Genomic DNA, 26,703 nt, shown 5'->3' with positions numbered 1-26,703 from the left:
GTGCAGCAGCCAATTGATAATTATAAAGTTGTTCGCATTTACATTCACTCTGCACATGGACAAACAAACGGCTATTTCTTCAGAATAACAAAAGGTAGGAGTCTACAACGTTGTTTATTAAAATCCCTGAAATGTACATGGATCACCCAGAGGGGATTATTTTGTTTTTTTTTCTTAACAAAAGTGGAGTTACTCTTTAAGAAAAGGATACCAAGACAGTAAAGACCAAAATCCAAATTTTCTTAATGGTACATCACAGAAGGTACAGAATGGTAATTATGCAAGCAATGGGATGTCCAAAGCAGTGTAACTGAAGGGTGTTCAACACAGCAAACAAATGGAGAACAAGCCAAAAGACCTGAACATTCTGAAGGGAAAGCATTTAGGCTGGTTGGAGGCTTAACGTGGTTGTAATGCCACTTTGTTTTCTTACTACAATCCCCAGTGTTAGATTAAGTTATGTGCCCCAGTGTATGTGGTTTACCTTTTTTCAAAGCGCCTCTCAGCTCTCCTCCCCTGATCTGAGAACTACAGTGGGAGGGGCTGAAAATCCTCCACCGGTGTCAGCCGGAAGGAGAACGGCGGGCGATCACGTAAGCGCCGAGCGATGTTATGAAATAAGGTATAAAGTTACATTTTTCTATAAAGAACATACACTGGGGGCACATAACTTAATCTAACACAGGGGGCTCTAGTAACAAAACAGTTATTTTAGCAGCAGGGGGGGGGGGGCGGGAGCAGATCGTCAGAGACTAGCTGACAGGAGGGGGTGGAACAGTGGGATGATGGGAGGTATGTAAATTGACCACGGTAATCAGGGATCAGCAGCCGTGATAAACATGGTCAGTTTACAGGGGGGAGGTCAGGATCAGCCAGGTATTTTAGATGATAGAAAGGGACAAATTACACTGCACAGGCACTGTGCTGTTATTCAAGCTTTAATAGAACAGGATCAAAATTATTATTTTTTTTTTATTTTTTTAAATGATGGTTAGTTAACATTAGATCCATACATAACAGACATCTTAAGATAGATATACCCAGACCGAAAAAAGCAATCTATAGAAGAACTGTATAGAAGCATCTGAGTTTAGTCCCAAGGCTGACTTATTTATTTATTAACACTAACGAATTTTCCTTTTAAGCTGTGTGAATAAATCATAGCACAAGCTTAAATATTTTATTAAAATAATGACAATTTCAAATTTTGAGGTTTATTATAAAAAAATAAATATTCATACAAAAATAGTTCAGAAACATCCAATGTCAATAGTAATATTTTACAGACTCATGTAGATCATTCTAACCTTCTGGCAATATACACCTTACGTTGATGAAAGGACTCCCAGAATGCTTTGTGTTGCACCTTTCAGTGTGTCAGCTCCAGTATTTAGCCGCTGCAGCACTGTCTCTATGGTGGAACCATGCCAGAGCTTGTCTGTGGAGTACTTTCCATCTCTTGGCTACTGGATGCCACAGCAGTACGAGGTGGTGGTTTGGGCAAGCGAATGGCAACGTGTCGGTTAGAGGCCGCGTTCTCCTTTAAGTACTCTCCCCCCATCTCCTCATATTCTTTCCTGGTTATCCAGCCTTCATCCACCTCCCAATTCTGAAGGGCCCAATCAGAGGCTCCATGCCAAGCATCAAGGACAGGGTTTTCTGCCACTGAGACCTGAAATGAAGAGTAAAACCCAATAACATAGTGATCCGATGCAAGTATTGTACAGTTTAAAGAGCATTTAAACGGTTAAAACCAAAAACACAGGAAGTGACTGTTGTGTCAGTTTTACACAAAGCCTAAAGGTCTATGGCACTTAAAAGAGAAAAGTTCATGAATTTATTTATTTATTTTTTCTGATGCTGCATCTGCTCCTGTCGGCTCTAAGACTGAGAACCGAGCGATGAAATACCACTGATCGCTCAGTTTTCAGTGTCCGTGAGCAAAGAGCTGGTGACTGTCAGTCACCGCTGTCTGCTCTGACCCCTCACCATGTTTACTGGAGTGCTGGGCTATGGAGGGGGTGGGAGAGGCTGAGCTAGGTGCCGGTCCAGGGTTCTGGGTGGAGCCCGACCTTATGGTCGCGATCTTTCCACAGCCTGGACCAGCTTTGTGACATCAGCCAACAGTGGGCTTCAGCCACGGGTAAAGGAAGTGAGGCTAAATAACTTGAGTTATTAAAGGAGAAGGAGGGTCAAAGCTCTTTGGCCCTGCTACTCTTGGGCATCATAGGAGTGCACTTCGTTCTGCACTCCTGTGACCCGTATTCAGCCAACAGGGAGCCAATGTCACATAGTTGGTCCTGACTCTGAACAGATCTCAACTTTAATGCCGGGATCCACCCAGATGTCTGGACCGGCAGCTGGCTCAGCCTATCAGTAAGCTTCGGACAGCCCAACGCTCCAATGTGTGCTGGAAGAGCACTAAAAGCCAACGACTGAGCGATTTAGGTCAGTGGACCGATGCTGCATCCACCTAGTAGAGTATGAAGGTTTGTTTTTTACAATCCCAAACTTCTCTTTTAAGCTCTAATCAGGCATTTTTCAACAGAGCAGCTATACACAGACAAGTAAACATTTTAAAAAGTACCTGCTGGCAACATACCCCATCTAGGTGGCAGCGGCTCCTGTGCTCCATCACTGTGGCTTCCCCTCCCCCTAGGCATCCAATAGGATCGCTTGTCCTTTCAGCCAATTGGGTGATGGGTCTTAAGACCAGCTTCCCGATTGGCTGAGAGGAGAATCAGTGTTACAATAACGAATATAATCATTTGCGATTGTATCACACCTGGTTGGGCTCGATTCTCATTCTCTGCACCCCAAGCCCATCCTATTTTGAAGCCTAATAGAGTCTCTCTAATCAGGTGCTTCAAACCCTCCCCCCCCAATGGAATCCATGCATTTGGCGTCCTGCAAGGGGCCGGCCCCTCTAATGGATGGGCCGCCCCTGCTGCCTAACATTAACACACAGCAGCATTTGGCCTAACAACCAGCCCTATCTGAGCACTCATACATGAAACGTGGAGCCAAACGGTCTCATCATCAGCAACTCTTTCTCCATGCGGGTCTGGATTCCGGGGTACATCACGTTACCTCCTGTCAGAAAGACATTCTGCACCAGCCGCTGCTGTATTTCCTGGGGATACCTATCACATAAAGGCAATAAATCAGAATACCACATACTACATAGAGATGCTTAAATGCTAAGGCCTTATGCACACTGGACGTTATAAAAATGGCAGTAGCTTTAGCTGTAGAATGCCATGATAAAAACAATTTTTTTTTGCATTTTGCAGCAGTGTTTTTTTTTTTTTTTAGCAAAACTATACTCCCACAAAAGCTTATGCCTCAAAAACACTCATAAAATGAAGAATAGTCACGTTAGAGAATTTTTAAAGCTGCAAACCAGAGGCTTCACTTAAAGTCTAATCCCTTTGTTGCTTGCTGGCATGCATGCTTGCTTTTTTTTCTGTCACATAAGATAACATGCTGGAGAGTTTACTGGCTGTAATAAAAAAAAAAAAAAATGGCTGAAGCCAAAAACAGCAGCTGTAAAAACATCCAGTATGCATGGGGCCTTAAAGTTAAATATATATATATCTATCTATATATCTCTATCTATCTCAAATGACCTATCTCTCAATTTATTTATTTTTTTAATATATATATATATATCTCAAATGACCTATCTGGAGGAAACCCCTGCAACCATGATCACTGGTGTGTCAAACATATGATCAAATGACGGGGTATCAGTCACATGATCTCAACTAAAAGGTGCAAAATGGACTGATGTGCAGGGATAGCTGGACAATCAGCAGCTGTGAACTTTTCTCAATTACAGCCTTATATTCTACACAGAAAATCTCACTGTTTTAGTGTGCCTAGACCAGTGATGGCGAACCTTGGCATCCCAGATGTTTTGGAACTACATTTCCCATGATGCTCAACTACACTGCAGAGTGCATGAGCATCATGGGAAACATAGTTCCATAACATCTGGGGTGCCAAGGTTTGCCATCACTGGCCTAGACCCTGCCAACTGCCATTGCTTAAATTGTATGAAAAGGTAAAAAAAAAAATAAAAAAAAAAATACATTTTACTTCTAAGGATCTGTCTGGCGATATTTTGAACAAAATGCATTTATAATAAAAAAGGTTAAATGTTTGCATTTCCTACCTCCACCCAACAACTGTACTTTTATTTTCTTCATCAGCTCATCCCCCATAGTTATTACCTTTTGTATCACTTGACCCCCCCCCCCCTTCTAGATTGTAAGCTCCAATGACCAGGGCCCTCCGATTCCTCTTGTACCTAATTTTAATGTGACTGTCACATCTGCCCTAATGTTGTAAAGCGCTGCACAAACTGTTGTCTCTATATAAAACATATAAAATAATAATTTATAATATTCCTATAATGTTGTGATCGCCACTAAATAGCTAAAGCAAATCAAGGTGTGATCATTTTTACAGTATACTACTGGTGTTTGCACTTACAATAAGATTAATACATTTTGTTTCCTTAGGATTAGAAATTTTTGTATTGTTTTGGTAAACTGATCCTTTGTGCAGCGCCAAAATTTTCCTTTAAGATGAGGACTTACTGGTCTAGCATGTGCTGCATGGTCTCCGCCAGCCCAGCCTGATCTTCCCCAATTAGCGAGGGCTGAAATATCACCTCTGGCACACGAATCCTTTCTGTGCCCAGGTACATCTGGTGGTACTCGGCTATATTAAACATGGCCTGGCAGATGAGAAAGATGGATTTAGACAAAATGTCAGAAATATGTTAATTTACAGAAATAGATTCTCATTAAACTTCAAATACCTGAACACTAGGCGCTGTTTTCTCAGCTTCCACCTGATCCTCCGAGTAAAGAGGGTCCGATTCCATAATCCCTTCCATGTCTTCTTGCTCTCCTCCCAGTGGTTCTGGTGTCTTTAATACACAAAAGAAGAAATAAGCAAAGTGAAGTGAGCACACAACCAAACCGCAACTGTCTCTCATCTCTCAGTCTGACAGCCAAGAAAAAGAAACAAAACAGTCTGACAGCTTAGAGTGGCTAAAAGGTGAAAACTCTTTGGTTTCTATGAAATATTGCAATGCCAGGAACTAGCAGAGATTGAATCAGTAGCAAATGGTAGCATGCAAAGTGCTGTTTGGTAGCAGCCAATCATAATTACTTTTTTACATTGAATCTGAGGCTTCAATCAAATAACAAAACCTCAAAGCAGGCTTAGTCTACAATGCTTTCTGTTTAGGTGGGCAATCAAGTTCTGGAAGTCCTTTGTTATATTAAATGTTTTTAACACTGACAAGACTGGGCCATGTCACTATATAGAAAGACTGGCACCTAGTGTTTCCCGTCCATACAGAGTGAGAGGTTTCATAGGGTGGAAAAGTGGATTTTCAGTTTTCTCAGGGGATTAGTAAAACCCTTTCTGGGTCCTGAAGCCCAGACTTTGTAGAGCCTTGGGAGGGATGAAAATCCCCCCCCCCCCTCTTTTGCCCAACTTGTCTTCCACTTCCTGGGTTTGCCCAGAGGGAGTGGTGACGTAGCCCAGATGCCCCCTGGTAAGTCAACGACATCATTGTCTTCAGGGAAATCTTGAACCTAAAAGTGAAAGATCTTTCGGTATTGTTACACTGCAGCGTATGTAGCAATGTGTAAAAGGAATAAGTGCATCGCTTAATACCTTGTATAGATATGGAATATGAAAAAAATAAAAAATAAATTGCGAATAGATCAAGCACTTAAAACGTCCATATACCAGTGATATATATATAAAATCTATATATCTATATATATATATATATATATATATATATATATATATATATATATATATATATATCTATATATATATCTATATCTATATATCTATATATCTATATCTATATCTATATCTATATATATATATATATATATATATATATATATATATATATATATATATATAAATAAATAAAAGGACTAGGGTCACTAAAATAACATAAGTATCACAAAGTCCATAAGAAGATTGGAAGAAATCTGATACACTTCACAATTTCAAGTGGAAGAAGACCCGAGTAGCAATAAAACTTGTGAAACAATCCATCCAGATAGCACACATTGCAGGTCTTTATCAGATCCAATTGACCCCTGTCATTACAGATGGTAAAACAGCACTTAAGGGGTTAAGGTCTCCCATCAACCTTCAGGTCTTCTCTGTTGAGCCAGTAAGAGGTATGTAGCCACCATTTCTCAAAGGTAAGACATAAGAGGCGATCATAAGCCCTTGTACACACGGTCGGAGATTCCGTCAACCAAATCCGTCGGATTTTGTCCGACGATTTTGTCCGAAACTGTTGCATACACACGGTCGGACAAAGTTGTCGGAAAATCCGACGTGATTACGTAATTTCGTTACGCTAGTAGCCAATAGCTTTGGTGTAGGAATTTGATCTGAGCATGTGTGGTTTTTGGCGTGTCGGAATTGCATACACACGATCGGAATTACCAATAGAAAGTTTTTCCATCGGGAAAATTGAGAACATGCTATCAATTTTTGGCTGATGGAAATTCAGGCAGCTAAATTCCAATGGAGCATACACACGGTCGCATTTTCCGATGAAAAGCTCTCATCAGTCTTTTTCTGGCCTGAATTCCGATCTTGTGTACACAGCATAAGATGCATGCTTTGAAACTTATAACACTATATATCACCGGTATATGGATGGTTCAGTGAATGATCTAACTGCACATTTTATTCACACTTTTTTTCACATTCCATATTTATTCTTTTATATTTGGTGAGTTTTTGGATCATGGATTCTTCGTGCTGGCAGCCTCTTTCTTTAATGTGATCTAGCCCAAGTGCAGTGAGCTCTACATTTATAACATGACATCTTGTACCTTATTTAACAGATATGCCATACGAAATGCCATTCATTTGCTGGAAAAATAGCTTCGCCCTGAGATCTCGCAAGATATGTGTGAAGGTTTATTTTTTACTTTCAACAGACTGCATGTAGTGTTGTATGCCGCATGCGCAAGACATCATGATCTCTTGTCCTGTCTTATGCATGTGCAGTATCACAGAAATGTTCAAAATGACAGTGCAGGAATGGGGGCCAGGCAGGACAAAATACAGGTAAATATGAAGAAAAAGTCACATGGATATGGTATGAAAAGTAATATCCTTGAAGCCAGTTCCCACAATGCATAGGGGTAGAATACTTAGCAGCATCTAGTGGCCAAATTTTAGGTTTTAAATCAATAAAGATCAAACCAGCACAAGAAATAGCTTAATAACATTTGTTTTTTCCCCATTCCCTTAGAACAAGTGCATCTCCAAAAATTTGAATATCAAAAAGCTTATTTATTGCAGTAATTCAATTAAAAAAGTGACACTCATATTAGATTCATTACATACAAAGTGATATATATTTCAAGCATTTTTCTTTTTATTTTGAGGATTATGGCTTACAGCTACTGAAAACCCCAAATTCCGTATATCCGAAAAACTAGAATATGGTGAAAAAGTTCAATATTATAGATTTGTTAGTGTGGTGTCAAACTCTAATCAGCTAATTAACTCAACACACCTGTAAAGGTTTCCTGAGCCTTTAAATGGTCTCTCGGTCTGGTTCAGTAGGCTACACAATCATGGGGAAGACTGCTAAATTGATAGTTATCCAGAAGACGGCCATCGACACCCTCCGCAAGGAGTGGAAGTCACAAAAGGTTATTGTTAAAGAAGCTCGCTGTTCACAGAGTGCTATATCCAAGCATATTAATCAAAATTTGAATGAAGGGAAAAAGTGTGGTAGAAAAAAAAAATAATAATAATAAAAAAAAAATGTACACAAGCAGCAGGGATAGCCTTGAGAGGATTGTGAATTAAAAGGGCATTCAAGAATTTGGAGGAGATTCACAAGAAGTGGACTATGGCTGGTGTCAGAGCTTCAAAAGCCACCTCACACAGATGTATCCAAGACATGGGCTACAACTGTTGCATTCCTTGTGTCAAGCCACTTCTGAACCAGAGACAACGTCAGAATTGCCTTACTTAGGCCAAGGAGAAAAAGAAAAGGACTGGACTGTTAGTGGTCCAAAGTCCTCTTTTCGGATGAAAGTATGTGTTGCATTTAATTTGTAAATTAAGGTCCCAGAGTCTGCAAGAAGAGTGGAGAGGCACAGAATCCAAGTTGCATGAAAAGAAACAAAGATCAGGGAATCAGTGTAGTATTGAAAAAGGTAAAAAAAATTATTGCACAAGATTAAAAGCACTTACAAGATATAAGTGAAAGTCATGCTCATCATGGGATGTACAGTCCTGGCGGCTGTCATGTGACCCTCTGGCTCCACACACGTTCTGGATTGCTGGTGGGGAAAGTCTGATGAATAGCTGGATCAGAGCACGTAGCCTATTCTTCATACAGACAGTCCTGATCCCTTCCTCCCGCCCCGTGCTGGTGACGTAATTTCCGCGGTTCAAGCTGATCAGCATGGAGCATTCTGCTTCTGGTTTCCTCTAAAGCACAGCAAGCCAGCCATCCATCTGACTTTCCCCCACCAGCAATTCAGAACGTGTGTGGAGCCAGAGGGTCGCATGAAAGCTGCCAGGACTGTACATCCCTTGAGGAGCATGACTTTCACTTATACACTTATTCACTATGTAAGTGCTTTTAATCTTGTGCAGTTAATGTTTTTTACCTTAATACTACACTCAGAGTGGCGCCTCCCCTTCCCTGTTTCTTTACATGTCTTACAAAGTCTCTGGACACACTGAGGATGGCTGCCTATGTTTACCCCTGTTCCCTCTGGACCAGTTCAAAACAAATTTATGGCTTTTATGACTATGTTGCCATCCCAGCAAAAGTACAACATTCCATTTTTAAGGGCATTACCTCCTGGAGCGCCAGATCCCAATTCACCATTTCTCCAAGATGCATGAGGTCCAGTGTGAAGTTTCCACAGTTAGTGATGATTTGGGGAGTCGTGTCATCTGCTGGTGTTGGTCTGCTGTGTTTTATTAAGTCCAAAGTCAGTGCAGCCCTCTACCAGGAAATTCTAGAGCATTTAACGCTTCCCTCTGCTGACCGGCTTTAGGAAGATGTCGATTTCATTTTCCAGCAGGTACCAATACCTGGTTTAATGATCATGGTATCACTGTGCTTGATTGGCCAGCAAACTCGCCTGACCTAAACCCCAAAGAGAATCCAAGAGGAAGAGGAGAGACACCAGATCCAACAGGGCAGAGGAGCTGAAGGCTGCTATCAAAGCAACCCGTTTTTTCGATAGCACCTTAACAGTGCCAGAGGGCTGTTTGCCTCCATGCCATGACGCATTAATGCAAATCATACAAAAGGAGCCCCGACCACGTATTGAGTGCTTACTAAACTGTACATCAACATACTTTTCTGTAAGCCAACATTTCTGTATTAAAAATCTTTTTTTTTTCTTTTGGTCTTATGTAATATTCTGATTTTCTAAGATAGTGAATCTTGGGTTTTCATTAGCTGTAAGCCATAATCATCAAATTAAAAAAAATGTATCTATATAATATATACGAGTTCAACTTTTTGAATTGAATTAGTGAATTACTGAAATAAAATTAACTTTAATTATAATTTAAATTTTTTGTGATGCACTTGTACGTTTAAAAAAAATAAAACATCTCATTAAAAATAAATAAATAAAAAGTCTCTCACCTGTGGTTTGCCATCTATAGTCTCCCCCAGGACCCGCTGTCTGCCCTGCTCAACAGCTGCATTAAGTTTGTGAATGTACGATTGCAGCTCCTCTGCAGAGTCCATATTAAGCTCCACCAGGGCTTTGCGGAATTGGTCCAATTGTCCATCTTCCAGAAGCTCCTATTGAAAAAAAAAAACAAGGGATGTAAGAGCAACCTCGGTTTGCTAAAGATGCCAGGATATGAAGAAGTGCACACCAACTCAGTTCTCCCATTTATATCAATGGAGTTTGTAGTAGGAAATGCACACTGAAGTATGGGAAATGGGAGGAAAATTGAAATGTAAACACTGCCTGTGGCTGGTGCAATGAAAAGTTGGGCAATGCAAGGAGGAACCATGTGCCATCTATGATCTGATTTTCTGGTAAATTAGTTAAAGGGAGAGAGTTAGTGGGATCCATACTATTTATGTACTTTAGAAAAGAAAAATGAAAGGCATCATAAAAACTAAAATTAGATGCAAATGAAAAAATTTAAAAAAAGATTAGTCTACTCAAATGTAATATTTTAATCTGGAGACTGGTGGCTTATGCTGCCCATACACGTATACATTTTGGTTTGAAAATTGAGATTTTAGGAAGTTCGTTCGATTTCTAATTGTTAGTAGGGTCTAAAATTCGACTTTTATTTTCAGCCACGGTGACAAGAAAATTTGATGGTGAAGAATGGAAAACTTTTCTCAATCGAACAAATTTTCTGACAGTGTATGTGGCTTTCGTTCAGAAATTACATTCATCTTAAAAATTAATTGAACAATATTTGTTCATTCATGGAATGTTCAAAGAATTTTCATACAAATATTCTCGTAAGAAAATCTGCTAGTGTATTGCCAGCATTGGTCTGCAGCTGTTTATACTCCAACAGTGAGCTCCAATAAAATGTTCAACTCTGTTCCTCTCCACCTGGCATTTTGGATGTTCCAGCCCCTCCTGTTAAATTCATCGGTGCAGCCTCATCAGGGCCCCGTCGGTGCAGCCTCATCAGGGCCCCGTCGGTGCAGCCTCATCAGGGCCCCGTCGGTGCAGCCTCATCAGGGCCCCGTCGGTGCAGCCTCATCAGGGCCCCGTCGGTGAAGCCTCATCAGGGCTCCGTCGGTGAAGCCTCATCAGGGCCCCGTCGGTGAAGCCTCATCAGGGCCCCGTCGGTGAAGCCTCATCAGTGAAGCCTCATCAAGGCCCCATCTGTGAAGCCTCGTCAGGGCAGACCTTTTTGGTCTTTTTTAGTTTGTTAAGCAAAGAATTGAAGATCCAGTGGTGAATAAAATACCACCAAAAGAAAGTTCTATCTGTCTGAAGCTGAAAGCTGAAAATTGGCCTGGGCAGGAAGGGGGTGAAAGTGCCCAGTATTGAAGTTGTTAAAAAAAAAAAAAGTAATGCAGAGTCTTGGGAAATTAAGATCACACCAACAGACTCTCCAAAAGACAGAATATGCCAAGAGTTTTATCTCTCCAACATCTTTCAAATAATGATTCAGTATTGGGAGGACTGACCCTTTACCATCTACAGTGTCAGCATGTCAGAAATTAACGAAAGTACCAGAATTGATACCAGCACTAGATACCTGCACACAGAGCAATCTCTCCAATCGTTCCTGATCCTGTTGAAGTTTCTCCTCTCGCCGTCGTGCATTGAGCTCTTGCAGGCGTTTAAGCTGCTGCTGCCTGCGCTCCTGCTTCTCCTCTGATGTGACTGCAGTGCCCAGCAGCTTGGAGGAGAAGGGCAGCTGCATTTTGTGCACATTCTGTTCATAGTAATCTGGGCAACGCCATTTCTTCAGCTCTTTTTTGATAGGCAGAAGGAAAAATAAAATAAAAATAATAATTTTAAAGAACTTGTCAAATAGAGACTTTATATATTTGATTTAAGGTAAATTCCCACCGGTGCATAGTAGCGCAGCTGTAAAATGCAGATCTACGGAAGGACATCTGAAAAACAATACATTTCCAGTGTGTCCTATTCACACCATAACTTTGTGCTACATTGCAAAATGAAATGTCAGCAGACAACAGCTTGTGTTAAAAAGCGGCTAAGATTGATAGGATTGTACATGCATTGTAGCGCAAGTTAGGGTAAACTGGCCCTTACACGGAAATGGAGTTGGGTAATCAAAGTTCCACAAAATGACCTCTATGTCATATCAACATTCTGATGACTAATATAACTCCTCTGAAACAGGCCATACACAGAGCAATTGTCTTTACTGCAACCATGGATCACAGGAAAGGAATTCACTCAACCACCTATGCCAGCCGCTAGCAATAATCGCATGCAAAATCTGGCTGGCTGGTTGTACCAACTTGGTACATTCAGCCTGCCCATGCATGGTTCGAATCTTGGCCGGTTCAGAGTCAAACAAACAGTCTATGGTCGGCCTTATAAGTTCCTGGTGTGCCTTTGGTATATATACTCTGATCTGTTCCTGAAATTTTACCAGAGATTTCTGCCCTGCTGCATATGTATAAGAAGAAACACAAAAATCAGCACTTCTTTACATTAAGATGTTTATAGGAATTTATAGATCAGAAAAAAATTAAAATAAATCACAAAGCAAAATCTATTTCAGGGTACAACCTCAGTCCCTAATTTCTAGTCATCAAAGTGTGGCCAACAGGAAAGACTTACCTTCTATATAATCATCGGGAATGTAGCAGTGTTCATGAAGGATTTCCTCCATACGGCTGAGAGTGACAGCAGACAGATGTCCAGGATACTTCAGTTGCATCAGGCGGTGGAGATAGGTCACACCCTGGAATCCTCCAATATTTATACGTTTGCAGTTCTTGCCATCCAGTCTAAAGACAATGCACTCTCAGTATGTCACTTACACAATAGACATATCCATATTTATACCATCACAAGTCAGGTTACCTCTTTGTAGTGGCCAACATGTTTATTAACATGGACTGAAGATTTACTATGGCATTGAAAACCTTTAGAAAGGTTAGTCAAGACTAAGCAGTACCCTGGAAATTGAATTTCTCCTGAGAAAATATCAGTGCATTTCCTGCTTTATAGTTGTATACATGTAGTGCAAGATCATCTAAAATATTGCTGCCTCTGACCTGTAATCACAGAATTAGAGTGATTTTGGTGATGCCACTACTGTGCTGCTCATGGTTTTCCTTGCTGGAGAGCAATCAGTACCTGGAGCCATACAGTACAAGAATCTCCCTGCATCATTCATTCTGTGGACCTGGGCTTTCTCCACCTCTCTTGCCGTCTTCTGGCCATGACACCATCATGACTAGTTCTCTCTCCCTAGCAAGACTGCCAACCCCACATTGTGGCTGTAAGATTACTGTACTGTTATTCAGCCTTTGTGTTGCATACTGTACAAATGATGAAGTGTGAACTCACCTGCCATCCAACAGAGGAAGTAGATGAGTACAATGGTAGCCAGAAGACACGATGAGTCCAGAAGTGGGAAACACATTTTTGTTGTGGTAGAAGCTGTACAGGCCATCAATGCCAAAGGAAACTTTGGGAACCTGGTAGCATTCAAAGAGAAGCTCGGACACCATCTGCCGGACATGAAGTGGGGTGCATGGCGCCTCAGTAAACACAATGGGATGGTCAACACAATCCTGTATAACGAGACAAGCATACCAGTAAGTCACCTGGACCCAGAAGTTAAAGCAGAAGGCAAGTCAAAACCTAACTAGGCTTAAATCTACTGTCACCGCAATTCTAAGCCTTATCTATCTACCCTGTAAAAGGAAAGATGCATACATTTACCTTTTCTGAAGTCACTCCGGTCCAGTCACATGATCTCTCCAGCAGCAGCTTCAATGTAGAGGAGAGGCCAGTGACAACAGCTGCAGAACCTGTGCGTGACATCACCCCTAGGCTTACTATGGGGCATTCATTGTTGGCTGTCCCTCCTCTACACTGAAGCCAATCATGTGCCTGGACCAGAATGACTGGAAAAGGATAGGCATCTTTCCTTTTACAGGACAGATAGAACAGCAGTGGCGGCTGGTGGAGGGGGGGGGAGGGGGGGAACAGTGCACCCATCCTCAGTCGCGTCACCCGCAACCACCCTTTTTAAAGCCAATTAGAGCCTCTGACTCTAATCACGTGCTTAAAAGAAAAAAACAAAAACACCCCATTGGAATCCATGCGTCCAGCTCCCCGCATGTAGATTAGGGGGCCGGGGGCACCGTGCACCCCGTATGGACGGGCCGCCACTGTAGAACAGGCTTAGAATGGGAGTGGGTGTACATTTAAGCATAGTTAAGTCTCGACTTACCTTCCACTTTAAACAACAGAATGTAATGTTATTTATATGCTGTAAATCATGACAACCTGAGTCTCTGGGTATGTCGGGTAGTCATAAGACTAACTTCAGTCTGCTCTCTGCTGAAAATGGGTCACAGGAGTGCAAAACAAATTAGACTGGACTTCTCCTTTAATGCGAGTGTCACTTTGTGTTGGTTTTAATAATACATACACAGCGTGCCCCCATCTATCGAGCCTAGCAATCTAATTTTGGCTTTCTTCTGAGATGAAGTCATGTGACCCGTGATGATATGCGTCGAGATTGGCTGACAGGCACACTGGAAGTGAAACGTGGTTTGTATACTGTGTCTCATCTTGCTTAATCTGAGTGTCACTTTGTGCTAGTTTTAATAATACACTTTTAAATGACATACTACACAATTTGGGCATTCCCCTTCTTCCCTCCTGGGGAGAGTGTGGAAGCTCAGTACAGAGGACCCACCATCCACCACCCAATACCAATTCTTGGATTAATGGGAGGAGGACCCCCAAAGGATATAGAAGCCACCAGCTATTTATGCAAGGACCTATAGAGGATAGCTGAATTCCTGGTTGTTTTCCCATGCAGTTACCCAACAGCAGTAAGGTGAGAGGCCACTTCACAGAGGGGTCACCGCATGGAATGAAGAAACACCCGTCACTCACTTCAAAGTTTGCACGGTTAAGATTGGAGCCCACTTTTCACTCCTCCTCTCAGGATTATTCTAGAGACTTTTTAATAGTTTCACTACATGCATTGACATGTTGATGTTTATTTTATGAGCACCGATTGATTTACCTTTTTCACAGTTTTACTTTGGAAACTTTTTTTGCATTTCAAGTTTTGTTTCTACTGCCATCTTGTGCTCAGTTTTAGTATTACCTTTCCATTTACAGCATATTGCGTGTGTCACTTAGGTTTCACTATAGGTCACATAACAGCGCAGCACCATTCACATACACTGAAATTTGATTGATCTAGCACTTTCGGGTTGTGCTTCAATCAGCCTTTGTGCTCTGAATCCTCTTGTGCATGGCAGTGATAAAGCCCTCAGGTTGGCCCACATTTATAAATGGTTTAAAGACAGTTTTCGTCTAGGTGGGACTTAGGGCAGTAAACAGCTATAAGGTCATAGAGGATTACAAAAAAATATAAAGCTTTAATGGGTTAAAAGGAATAATGACACACACACACACATACATACATACATACACACACACACAATATGCTGGATGCTGATACAAACTTTACACAATTTATATAACAGTTGGCAAGCACATTTGATCTGTTGAAATGAATGAGGACAACAAATATCCAACGCGTTTCAAGTTTGCGGTATTATTTCTCTTCTTCAGGGGTATGCGGTTACAACAGAATCCCAGAATAGTCAGAGAGAGTGTGTGTGCGTGTGTGTGTGTAATATATACACACTCGTTATTACTTTTAACTTTAACCCATTAAAGCTTTATTTATTTTTGTAATCCTGTGTGACCTTATAGCTGTTCACTGCCCTTTTAAAGTCCCACCTAGAGCCACCGCGCACTCGTGGGGGCACACATTGTGGTGATCGGTGGAGCGGTGTGTCAGGCGGAGGCTCTTTACCACGTGTCCAATCACGGCTGATCACGATGTCAACAGGAAAAGCCGTCGATCAGCTTTTCCTCACTCGCATCTGACAGACGCAATGAGAGGAGAGCCGATCGGTGGCTCTCCTGACAGGGGGGGCTGTGCCGATTGTTTATCAGCGCAGCCCCCCTCGGATGCCCACACTAGACCACCAGGAGAGCCACCAGGACCACCAAGGAAGGGGGCAACCAGTGGATGGCCAGGTATCTACCCCATGGCCATCCACATGCAAATTATGCCCAATCTATGCACAAATGGGCACTGACTGACACCATTATATAACATGATGCCCAACAATGCCACCCAGTGTCATCAGTGCCACCCATCAGTGCCGGCTATCAGTGCCCATCAGTACAGCCATATCAGTGGCAGTCATTGAAGAAGAAAACATACTTATTTACAAAAATTTTGAACAGAAACAAAGAAAAACTTGTTTTTTTTTTCACATTTTTCGGTCTTTAAAAAAAATAAATAATAATAATCAAACTGCAGAGGTGATTAAATACCACCAAAAAAGCTCTATTTGTGGCAACAAAATGATAAAAAAAAAATTGTTTGGGTACAGTGTAGCATGACCGCGCAATTGTCATTCAATTTGCGACATCGCTGAAAGCTGAAAATTGGCTTGGGCAGGATAAGTGCCTGGTATTGAATTGGTTAAAGAGGAAGTAAACCCTGATGAGTTTTACTTCCTCTTTCATTCCCTGCAAAGGTAAAGCATAATGGACTACTATGCATCGCATAGTAGTCCATTATGTGTCACTTACCTGACACAGGAGCCAGCGAAGTCGCCGCTGTCCCCTGTAGTTCCGAGCGTCCATCTTCTTGGTGGGTCTCGCTGCTCTGGAGCTGTGATTCGCCGGAGCAGCAATGACGTCACTCCCACACATGCGCACAGGAGCCGACACTCATGGCATTTCGCTGCGGTCTGCTCAGTGCGCCTGCGCGCCGCTGTCTACTGCACATGCGCCGTAGACAGTGGTGGCTGTCTTCCGGTAAATATCTCCTAAACCGTATACCTATAAGTTTTAGGAGATATTTCTTGGACCTACAGGTAACCCTTAATCTAGGCTTACCTGTAGATCAAAGTGGTTTGGAAGGGTTTACAACCCACTTTAAACTATCTATTTTATAGATGTGGGTCAGTGCAGTTCATATGTTGTGACAATTAGCACCATTTCAAACAATTCACATTTAGAAATGGGTCCCTGTTTCTGCTCAATTTTTCCACCATTTCAAGAGAATGAAACAGAAGAAGGAGTGAGACTCCTTGGATGAAACAAAAACTGTAAATGTAATTGAATTGATGATGTTTCACTGCCGATTTTGCTGCGATACATGAAACTAGAATAGCTGAAATACCAGCTCGGGTGAAATTACCCTTTAGGCTAGGTTCACACTCCTGCGGCTACAAGAACCGGATGTGAATCGCACCGCAGTGCAAATCACATCCAAACTCTGTGCGATGCGAGTTCAGCCATACAGATAGTATGGCTGAATTAGCATCGCACCCGCCCCAAACTCGCACGGGACCCTTTTTTTGGTCCGTAGCAGAATCGGATCGCATGGGTGTTCACACCATGCGATAAGATTCCTGTCCGAGTTTGTAGATCGCACTGCGATATGCGGACTGATCTGGGGGTGTCATTAACGTTTCATATACACTCCCAGCAGTCCGCATAGGGCAGTGTGAACTGCCGCCGGGAGGCATGCGATGCGGGAAACCCGCCGTGGATTTGCGGCGTTCCCGCATCGCTGCAGTGTGAACCCAGCCTTATTCTGATTTATGAATGAACTACCTGATCCATTTATTTATTTTTAGCCGCACCCAACTGTGCCAGATGTGACCTGAAAAGTGACTTGCAGAGATGAATATTCAGTAGAGAGATTATTGCAGAAATCCACCTGGATTATAGTAGAGCCGGAGTGCTGGTAAGGACCGGACTTACGGAGGAGGGCGGTGAGTCACAGCGGATGACGCTGGAAGGAGGTGTAACCAGAGCTCTATGGCTGTCAATATTCAATAAAAACATTGCCTGACAGCGAAACTACAAGAGGCATGACAGCAACATCCTCTATAAAAACTGACTTATCACATCATTACATAACACTGGGGTTACAGCCTGAAGTTTAATCAGTTTATATTTCTCCTTTCATGCTTCCTCCCTCATCAAAATGCTAATTATAGGTTTTATATAAACCTTTCTGGTTTCATTCCACATCTTATTTTTAGACTCCGTAACAGTACTGGGCCTCTGTGCTTCACTATGCAATGCAGGCAGATCACGTCTGGTGGGAGGGGCTTGCAGGGGGCTGTACATAACTTCCTGAAAACATCAGGACCATCCTGCCTTGGCATTTCTCTCAAGAACCTACAGCACAGACGCAAGCAGCGGGCAGGCTCTTAAAAGGAGGAGTTATGCAAATACCAAAATGGGGTGATGGGTGGATGTCAGTCTGGAGGAGTGGTAAAGTCTAGGGCAGTGATGGCAAACCTTGGCACCCCAGATGTTTTGGGACTACATTTCCCATAATGCTCCACTACACTGCAGAGTTCAAGAGCATCATGGCAAATGTAGTTCCAAAACATCTATGGTGCCAAGGTTCGCCATCACTGCTCTAGGGAGACTGCAATTTTATGAGCAGTGCACAGTGAGAGCAAAACCTCCACGAGTAAAAGAACTGAAATCCAATGAATGAAAAGGGGGGGGGGGATACGGAGGAGGAAAGAGCTAAATGATGTTGGACATCCCCCATCCAGGAAACAAGGTGGGCTTTATCTGACTTGCTGCAACTTCCAATGCACACTGATAAGCTCAGAGTGTGCAGTGAAATCAGAGTAAACTATTTCAGTACAGGAGGGGATCCTGAACAAGTAAGCAAGAAGGGAGGAAAGAGCGGAATTCACAGCCCAGAACGTTCTCTTGGATCTGTATTAGGGTTGCACCGATACTACTATCGGTACTCGTGCAAATTCACCGATACCCCAAATCAATGCTTTCAGGCTTGGCTCTTTGAGCTGTCAGTGGGTCTCCCCAGTGTTAAAAGAAGTCCAGTAATTGGAGCTGTAAAAACAAGACAAAAAAAAAAAAAACGATGTTTCATCACATTTGGCCACCCACTGGATTGCGTATGCGCGGCGCCGCCATACCCCTGAATCCAGGTTCAAGCCCCACTATCCAAGTGGACATAGAGTTAGAATATAATAATGGCGAGGAAAGAGGCCGTGCCCGAAGCGTGGCGAGCAAAGCGTGGCAAGCGAAGCGAGCCCACGAGGGGCCCTGTGTTGGAACGCATATGGCATCGTCGCGCATGTGCACTCCAGTGGGAAGCAAAATATGATGGGTAGCCGAACGTGATGCGACACCAGTAATGTTTATTACCAGCATTGATCAGCTCTGAAACAAAAACTAAAATAAAAAAGAAACATTGCTTCTTTTTTCATCTTTCTGCTCATCTGCAGATCAAAGTGATGAACAACTGTTCCTGTTTAACCCCTTATTAATCCTTCATTTACTCTAATCAGCCTTAATTAACTCCCTAGTCTCCTCCATTTAATTATTATTTTCCTGCTTTTTTTCTATGTTCAGGTCTATTTTATAAACAATTAAAACTTTGTTGTTGTTTTCTTTGTTAGTGAATATTTTTACACACACATATATATATTTACACATTTCACATCGAAAAAGCGCAAAAAAAACCCCCAAAAAACATTGATTTATTTCATTTGTAAATAACTTTCCAATGCTTTGTACCATTGCTGACAGCTGAAGTTAAAACAAAACAATTGTGGTAGGTATCGATAATTGGTATCGACAAGTACTTAAAAAAAAAAAAAAAAAAGTTATTCGTACTCATTCTAAAAAAATAAATATATGGTACTGCTGCATAGAACAGGAGTCTTCAAACTATGGCCCTCCAGTTGTTTAGGAACTACAATCTAGAGGTCGACCGATATATCGGCCGATATTTGCCATTTTTTAAATAATCGGCATCGGCTGATTGTGCTGATAAAAAGCCGATTCTACAGCCGGACTTTGAAATGACTTCTGTAAGAAGTCAGTGTGAGTTGCTGAGTCGTCATAGCAACACTTTCCTCCTCTCTGGGCAGACTGCCAAGAAAAGAACTAAATGATACAATGTTTACACTGAATGAATGAATGAAATCATCTCTGTGTGTAGAAGTTCTCAGTTTAACCATTTAAAGACTAAATCTTTTCTGACACTTGTTGCTTACAAGTAAAAAATCCTGTATTTTCTGCCAGAAAATCACTTAGACCCCCCCAAAAATTATATATATATTTTTTAGCAGAGATCCTAGGGAATAAAATAGCGGTTGTTGCAATATTTTATGTCACACGGCATTTGCACAGAGGTCTTTCAAATGCATTTTTTTGGGAAAAAAATACACTATTTAAAAATAAAATAAAAACAGTAAAGTTAGCCCATTTTTTTTTTTTTGTCCAAAAGTTTTGACTACCCGTTTTTTATTTAATATATAGGTTTTTTTTTTTAATCTAGATCATACATACAAGTAAACTGATTGGAGGTTTGTTTTGTTTAATAAATGTTTAAGTGTAAGAAATTTTCTGTATCACTTATGAAAACTGCTTTCACACTGGAGCGGGCAGGCGTTGATGGTAAAACGCAAGTTTTAGCGGCTCTTTACCATCATTTTAGCGGTGCTATTTGGCTGCTAGTGGGGCACATCTAACCCAGCTATCGGCCAAGGAAGAGGTTAAATGCGCCCATGAAGCACTGCTGCCAAATCGCATTGCATGCGCTTCGGCAGTGGTGCCCATTCATATCAATGGGCAGGAGTGGTGGAGGAGCGGTATACACCACTCCAAACGTGCTGCTTGCAGGACTTTTTTTTTTAAGATCCTGCCAGCACATCGCCTCAGTGTGAAAGCACTCTGTCTTTCACACAGACTGCAGGGGAGCCATTTTACAGGCACTTTACAGGCGCTATTTTTAGCCCAAAAGCGCCTTAAAAAATGCCCCAGTGGGAAAGGTGTGTTAGATCAAGGGGGATTAAAAATAAATAAGTAAAATAAAATCGGCCTAACATATCGGCCCAAAAAAAAAAATCGGCATCATATATCGGCTATCGGCCGCCATGATTTCTAAATATCGGCATCGGCCAGAGAAAAACCCATATCGATCGACCTCTACTACAATCCCATCATGCCTAGTCATGTCTGTGAATGTCAGAGTTTTACAATGCCTCATGGGATGTGTAGGTCTCCAACAACTGGAGAGCGGTAGTTCGGAGATCCCTGGTTTATAACAGAACCTGTTCAGTTTTAACCACTTGCAGACCACCTGTGCTGCAAGCGGGCAGCCCACACAGGCCAAGCGATGTACCCATATGTCACCGCCTGCTTCCGGGTTTTGAGTTCATGCATGTGCGCCCCGCCAGCACTCACTATGATTGGACACAGCAGGAGCCTGTCAACCAATGATTTATGGCCATGACCTGCTGATCTGCTGTGTGCAATCAGCCCAGAGCTCGTGTTATCAATCAACTCCCTACACAGGGAGCGATCTCTCTGTTTCTTATCTCTGCAAAGCAGGAATGAGAAACTTAGAAGGTCTATTAGTAAAAGCAGCACACTATACACTCATTACACATAGTTAGGCACACATTTACCCCCTTGGATTACCCGAGATGTTAAAGGGTTTGTTCATCCATGTGTTACTTTATATAATCTGCTCGGTCTTTTAAGGATATGCCCCCCTATGTGTGTGTGTTATATATATATATATATATATATATATATATATAAAAAATACATATATATAAAAATGTATATATCTTATTATTGCGGTCACGTGACACGTCGGTTCTCTCCTCCTCTCAGACTGATGTCAGCGGGGGAATGTCAGACAAGGAGAAAGGTGGCACGACACGTGACCACTGATCAGCGCTCAGAAATAAGGTGTATATACAACCTTTTTATTTTATTTTTAAAGCGGGAGTCCGCCTTTTTTTTTTTTTTTTTTTTAAAGCCAGCAGCTACAAATACTGCAGCTGTTGACTCTAGTGACACTTACCCGCCCAGCGCGCCCGCGATGTCAGCACCCGAAGCCGATCTCTCGATCGTCTCTCGGATGCTGCCGCCGCCATCTTGGGTATGGGAATCAGGAAGTGGAGCCTTTTGGCTTCATTTCCCGGTTCCCTACTGCGCATGCGCGAGTCGCGCTGCGCAATAAGGATGGTCCCCACTGTCTCTGGGATCCGTGGGGGACCTTCGGAAAGGGGCGTACCTTCTGCAGAATCTACGCTGGAAGTGGGTGCAGATACCTGTACTGTACTGTACAGGTACCTGCACCCCCCTCCCCCCTGAAAGGTGCCAATTGTGGCGCCGGAGGGGGGGGAGGATTCCAATGAGCGGAAGGTCCACTTTAGGGTGGACCTCCGCTTTAATACAAAGGCTGTATACACCCTTATTTCTGAGTGCTGATCATTGGTCACGTGACGCGCCACCTCTCCCCGTCTGACATTCCCCCACTGTTGTCAGTCTGGAGGGAAGGAGGAGAGCTGGTGTGTACGTGACCACAGAAATAAGGTATATACACATTTTTTTTTTTTTTTTTTAATACAACACACACACACACACACACACACACCGGGGCATACGCTTAGAAAAAAGAACATATTAAAGTATGACATGTTATTACAGCAGCAGCAGCTGACGGAGGCATGTAAACTGACCACAGTGTCAGGGCTCAGCAGCCATGATGAACCGTGGTCAGTTTACAAAGGGGTGGGCAGAAACTGGCAGGATCAGCCAAGTATTACAGGGGGCAAATGATACAGCACAAGCACTGTGCTATATAACATGCTTTAAAAGCAACAGGATCCTTTTTTTTTTTTTTTTTTGGGTTAACAAACGCTTTAAAGATAAACTGCAGTCTGCTCACATAATTTGTAATAAAAACATCCATCCCTCCAACCACTTTGCATATTATTTTGTATAAACTATGATTCTGTACTTGCTGAATATGCTGCAGAAATCTCCCTCCACTGAGTCTGGCTGAAGACATTTTAACTGTGGACAGCTGAAGCTGCTGCCAGTTTACTTCCTGGATTTACAGAGGCACACCTGCAGCTCTCATTGGCCCTCTTAGGACTCATCCCCCCTCCCTTTATGGCAAAATCTCTATCTCGCGCACGCACGCGAGAGCTCTGTGTATGAGGTCATAAGCCTAGGCTAATGGCCAGACAAGAAACAGGAAGTGGGCTGTATGAGGTATTTACTGGAAGAAAAAAAAATGTTTTACTATCCAAAGTTAAAAACAACAAGGGAAGAAGATTAAATAGATGGAAAGTTAAAAAAGAAAATTATGACTGAAGATCCACTTTAACCCCTTCCTAGCCAGTGTCATTAGTACAGTGACAGTGTATAGTATTATACCTGATTACTGTATTAATGTCACTGGTGATGTTAGTTAGTCCCCTGCACTATAAGAGTCCCATTATAAGTGGTCAATCACCGCCATTAGTAGTATAAAGAAAAAAAAAAAAAAAAAAAAAAAACACTCCAGCATCTTTTTTACCATAATTTGTGAACGCTAAAACTTTCACGCAAATCAATATACATGGGATGGAATTTTCTTTTACCAAAAAATAATATTTTTATTGGTTATGTTTTATAGCAGAAAGTAAAAAAATACTGGTTTTTGTTTTTTTAGATGTTCAGATCCTTTTTCATTGATAATGGCAAAAAATAAAAAGGATCCAGCGGTGATTAAATACCGCCAAAAGGAAGCTCCATTTGTGTGAAAAATGATAACAATTTAGTTTGGGTCGTGTCGCAATTACCAGCTAAATACTTTCTGCCTGTGCTATAGATGAAAGATTGTGCGCAGGCGGCGATCTCTGAGTTTTTTGGACTCAGCTGATCTCAGATCGGGGTAAGGGCCCAATCACAGCGCCCCTTTATCACTTGATCAGTTGTGTCCAATGACAGCTCATCACACACGTAAACACAAGCCGGTCATCGGGTTTTCTTTCCTCATACTGACAGAGTGAGGAGAGGAGAGATGATAACCGGCTTGTGTTAAAGGGACATCAACACCGATTATCAGTGCAAACCCAATCAGAGCCCACCTGTGCCGCCAATGAGTGCCCACCAAGGCAAACCCAACAGTGCCAGAGCCCACCAGTGCCGGAAATCAGTGCCCACCAGGGCAAACCAAAAGTGCCAGAGCCCACCAGGGCAAACCCAACAGTGCCCCCAATCAGTGCTACCTCTCAGAGCCCACCAGTGCCACCAATGAGTGTCCACCAGGGCAAACCCAACAGTGCCACCAATCAGTGCTACCTCTCAGTGTCACCAATGAGTGCCCACCAGGACAAACCCACCAGTGCCGCCAATGAGTGCCCAGTGCCACCGCCCACCAGTGGCGCCAATCAGTGCCCACCAGGGCAAACCCAAAAGTGCTAGTGCCCACCAGTGCAAACACAACAGTGCCCCCAATCAGAGCTACCTCTCAGAACTCACCAGTGCCACCAATGAGTGCCCACCAGGGCAAACCCAACAGTGCCACCAGTGCTACCTCTCGGAGCCCACCAATGCTGCCAACGAGTGCCCAGTGCCACCAATGAGTGCCCACCAAGGAAAACCCAACAGTGCCAGAGCCCACTAGTGCTTCCAATCAGTGCCCACCAGGGCAAACCCAAAAGTGCCAGAGCCCACCAGTGCAAACCCACCAATCAGTGCTACCTCTCAGAGCCCACTAGTGCCGCCATTGAGTGCCCAGTGCCACCGCCCACCAGTGCTGCCAATCAGTGCCCACCAGGGCAAACCCAAAAGTGCCAGAGCCCACCAGTGCAAATCCAACAGTGTCACCAATTAGTGCTACCTCTCAGAGCCCACCAGTGCCACCAATGAGTGCCCACCAGGACAAACCCAACAGTGCCACCAATAAGTGCTACCCCTCAGAGCCAACTCATTAGTGAAAGAAAAAAAAAATACCTGGTTGCAAAGTTTTATAACAAACTATTGTTTTCTTTAACCCTGTGTGTCTTGGTGAACGTTATCACTTGTGAAAGAAAAAAATAAATCACAAATTGTGGATTGTCCCAGGACAGGTATAGAGGGAAATTCTTACAATGGGGACATTAGTTCTGGAGACACCCAGGAATTCCCTTATTTTGGAGGGATCTCCCTTCACTTCCTGTTTTAGCTATGGGACAGGAAGTAAAGGGAAATCTTCCCAATGGGACACAGGTGGCAAAGATAAACCTGGCAGATGTTATAACACTCCCCTACTCATCCAAAATAAAGTTGTATCTTTAGTAGTACAGGAGAGGGGGGCACATGGCAGCCACGCAGGGCCTACCTGTGACGTCACCCCCAGCCTCTGGAACACGTGATCACACAGCAGCTCCTGCAGCTCCAGGTTGACCGGCAGGTTCCTGTCGAAGGGGGTCCGGAGCAGCCAGCGGAGGGGCTCCAGGTTTGGAATGTCATTGCCCACCCGGCTCAGACTGCGGGGCCCGCCTCGGCTCCTGGCCACCACCGAGCGCAGCTGCATGTGCGGGCCCGGGCCGGCCCACCCCGCCCGGAGCTGGAAGGAGCCGTTGTCGAGCACCAGCACGCCCGCTCCGTCCGGCGCGGGCTCATAGACGGGGTCCGGTACGGCCCGGGCGTCTCGGAATCTGAAAACATTGCCGGCCGGTCTGGGCGCGGCCATGTTGGACGGGAGGTACGTATGAAAAAACCGTCCGCCTGTGAGGGCGCGCGAAGGTTCCGGGGAAGAGCGTTCCTAGCAACGGCGGCTTTGTTGATCCTTCACAGCGTGAGGCTGGACACAGGTAAGGGAGAAAATACCACCAAATGAAGGGCAGTGCTGTCCCCTCCCCTCCCCCTACTTCTGCTCCGTCTTCTCTTTTATTAGACATGACGTTTATTTCCTGATCACAATCTCTTCTTGGTGAGAAAATGTTTACCTTTTTCTATGGTGTCCACAGCAACCCTTATTACTCTAGTAGGAATATTATTACCCATGAAATCATTTTTGGGCAATCCCAAGTTGTTTTTATACACAGAATTAGTTTAGCTTTTAAAAAAAAAAAACAGCGTTTTCCAACTCCCAGGGCACCCCAGATGGCGTGTACTGTTATACCTACAAGTGAATATCTGGAGGCGGCCCCAAGGGGGTGTCTTTTGGTGCATTTCTGGGGGTCACATGACAGTTAAAAAAAAAAAAAGATGCTTGTTGGTAAGGAAACAGCACTGAAGTCCTTAGCAACCAGTGAATAGCTGGTTGCTAAGGACATCGGCATGTATCGGCTCTGCGTTAAACTTGTTAGAAATCTGGAACCTGCTGGTGGCCTTAACAACCAGCTATTCACTGCTTGTGCGTTGCACTCAATTTTAGCACAACTCATTTAACCACTTCAGCCCCGGACCATTTGGCTGGTAAAAGACCAGAGCGTTTTTTTTGCAATTCGGCACTGCGTCAGTTTAACTGGCAATTGTGCAGTCGTGCGACGTGGCTCCCAAACAAAATTTGTGTCCTTTTTTTTCCCCACAAATAGAGCTTTCTTTTGGTGGTATTTGATCACCTCTGCGGGTTTTTATTTTCTGCGCTATAAAGCAAAAAAAAAAAATAGCGACAATTTTGAAAGAAAACACATTTTTTTACTGTTTGCAATAATAAATATCCCCAAGAAATATATAAAAACATTTTTTTACCTCAGTTTAGGCCGATACTTATTCTTCTACATATTTTTGGTAAAAAAAAAAAATCACAATAAGCATTTATTCATTGGTTTGCGCAAAAGTTATAGCATCTACAAAATAGGGGATAGTTTTATGGCATTTTATTTTATTTTATTTTTTTTAACTAATAATGGTGTCGATCTGCGATTTTTATCATGACTGCAACATTATGGCGGATAAATCGGACACTTTTGACACTATTTTGGGACCATTCAGATTTATACAGCAATCAGTGCAATTAAAAATGCATTGATTACTGTGTAAATGTGACTGGCAGTGAAGGGTTTCACTAGGTGGCGCTGTAGGGGTTAAGTCTGTCCTAGGGAGTGATTCTAACTGTGGGGGG

General features: G+C 42.9%; 2 protein-coding genes across 3 annotated transcripts in view; one reads left to right on the top strand and one right to left on the bottom strand.

The window, feature by feature from the left end:
* Positions 1-95: 95 nt before the first annotated feature.
* ACTR5 (actin related protein 5) lies at positions 96-25,326 on the bottom strand. Its single transcript, XM_077459121.1, has 9 exons — positions 24,973-25,326; positions 13,095-13,321; positions 12,360-12,529; positions 11,299-11,516; positions 9,698-9,859; positions 4,829-4,939; positions 4,605-4,744; positions 3,011-3,143; positions 96-1,672 (listed from the first exon to the last, which is right to left on the bottom strand). The coding sequence occupies exons 1-9, from the start codon at positions 25,324-25,326 to the stop codon at positions 1,412-1,414; spliced, it is 1,776 nt and encodes a 591-aa protein (XP_077315247.1). The 3' UTR covers positions 96-1,411.
* The window catches only part of ARHGAP40 (Rho GTPase activating protein 40), a 108,925-nt gene continuing 107,533 nt past the window's right edge, over positions 25,312-26,703 (top strand). Inside the window, exon 1 of one of the 2 annotated variants that reach the window (XM_077459118.1) lies at positions 25,312-25,447. The gene's annotated coding sequence lies outside the window, so the exon portion shown is untranslated. The remainder of the gene's footprint in view (positions 25,448-26,703) is intronic. The other variant, XM_077459120.1, reaches the window with a different exon arrangement.

Source organism: Lithobates pipiens, unplaced genomic scaffold (genome assembly GCF_037356315.1).
Source record: "Lithobates pipiens isolate NorthernLeopardFrog02 unplaced genomic scaffold, aLitPip1_a1.2 Scaffold_28, whole genome shotgun sequence".
NCBI classification, from domain to species: Eukaryota; Metazoa; Chordata; class Amphibia; order Anura; family Ranidae; genus Lithobates; species Lithobates pipiens.
This window is presented reverse-complemented; position numbering and strand designations above follow the sequence as displayed.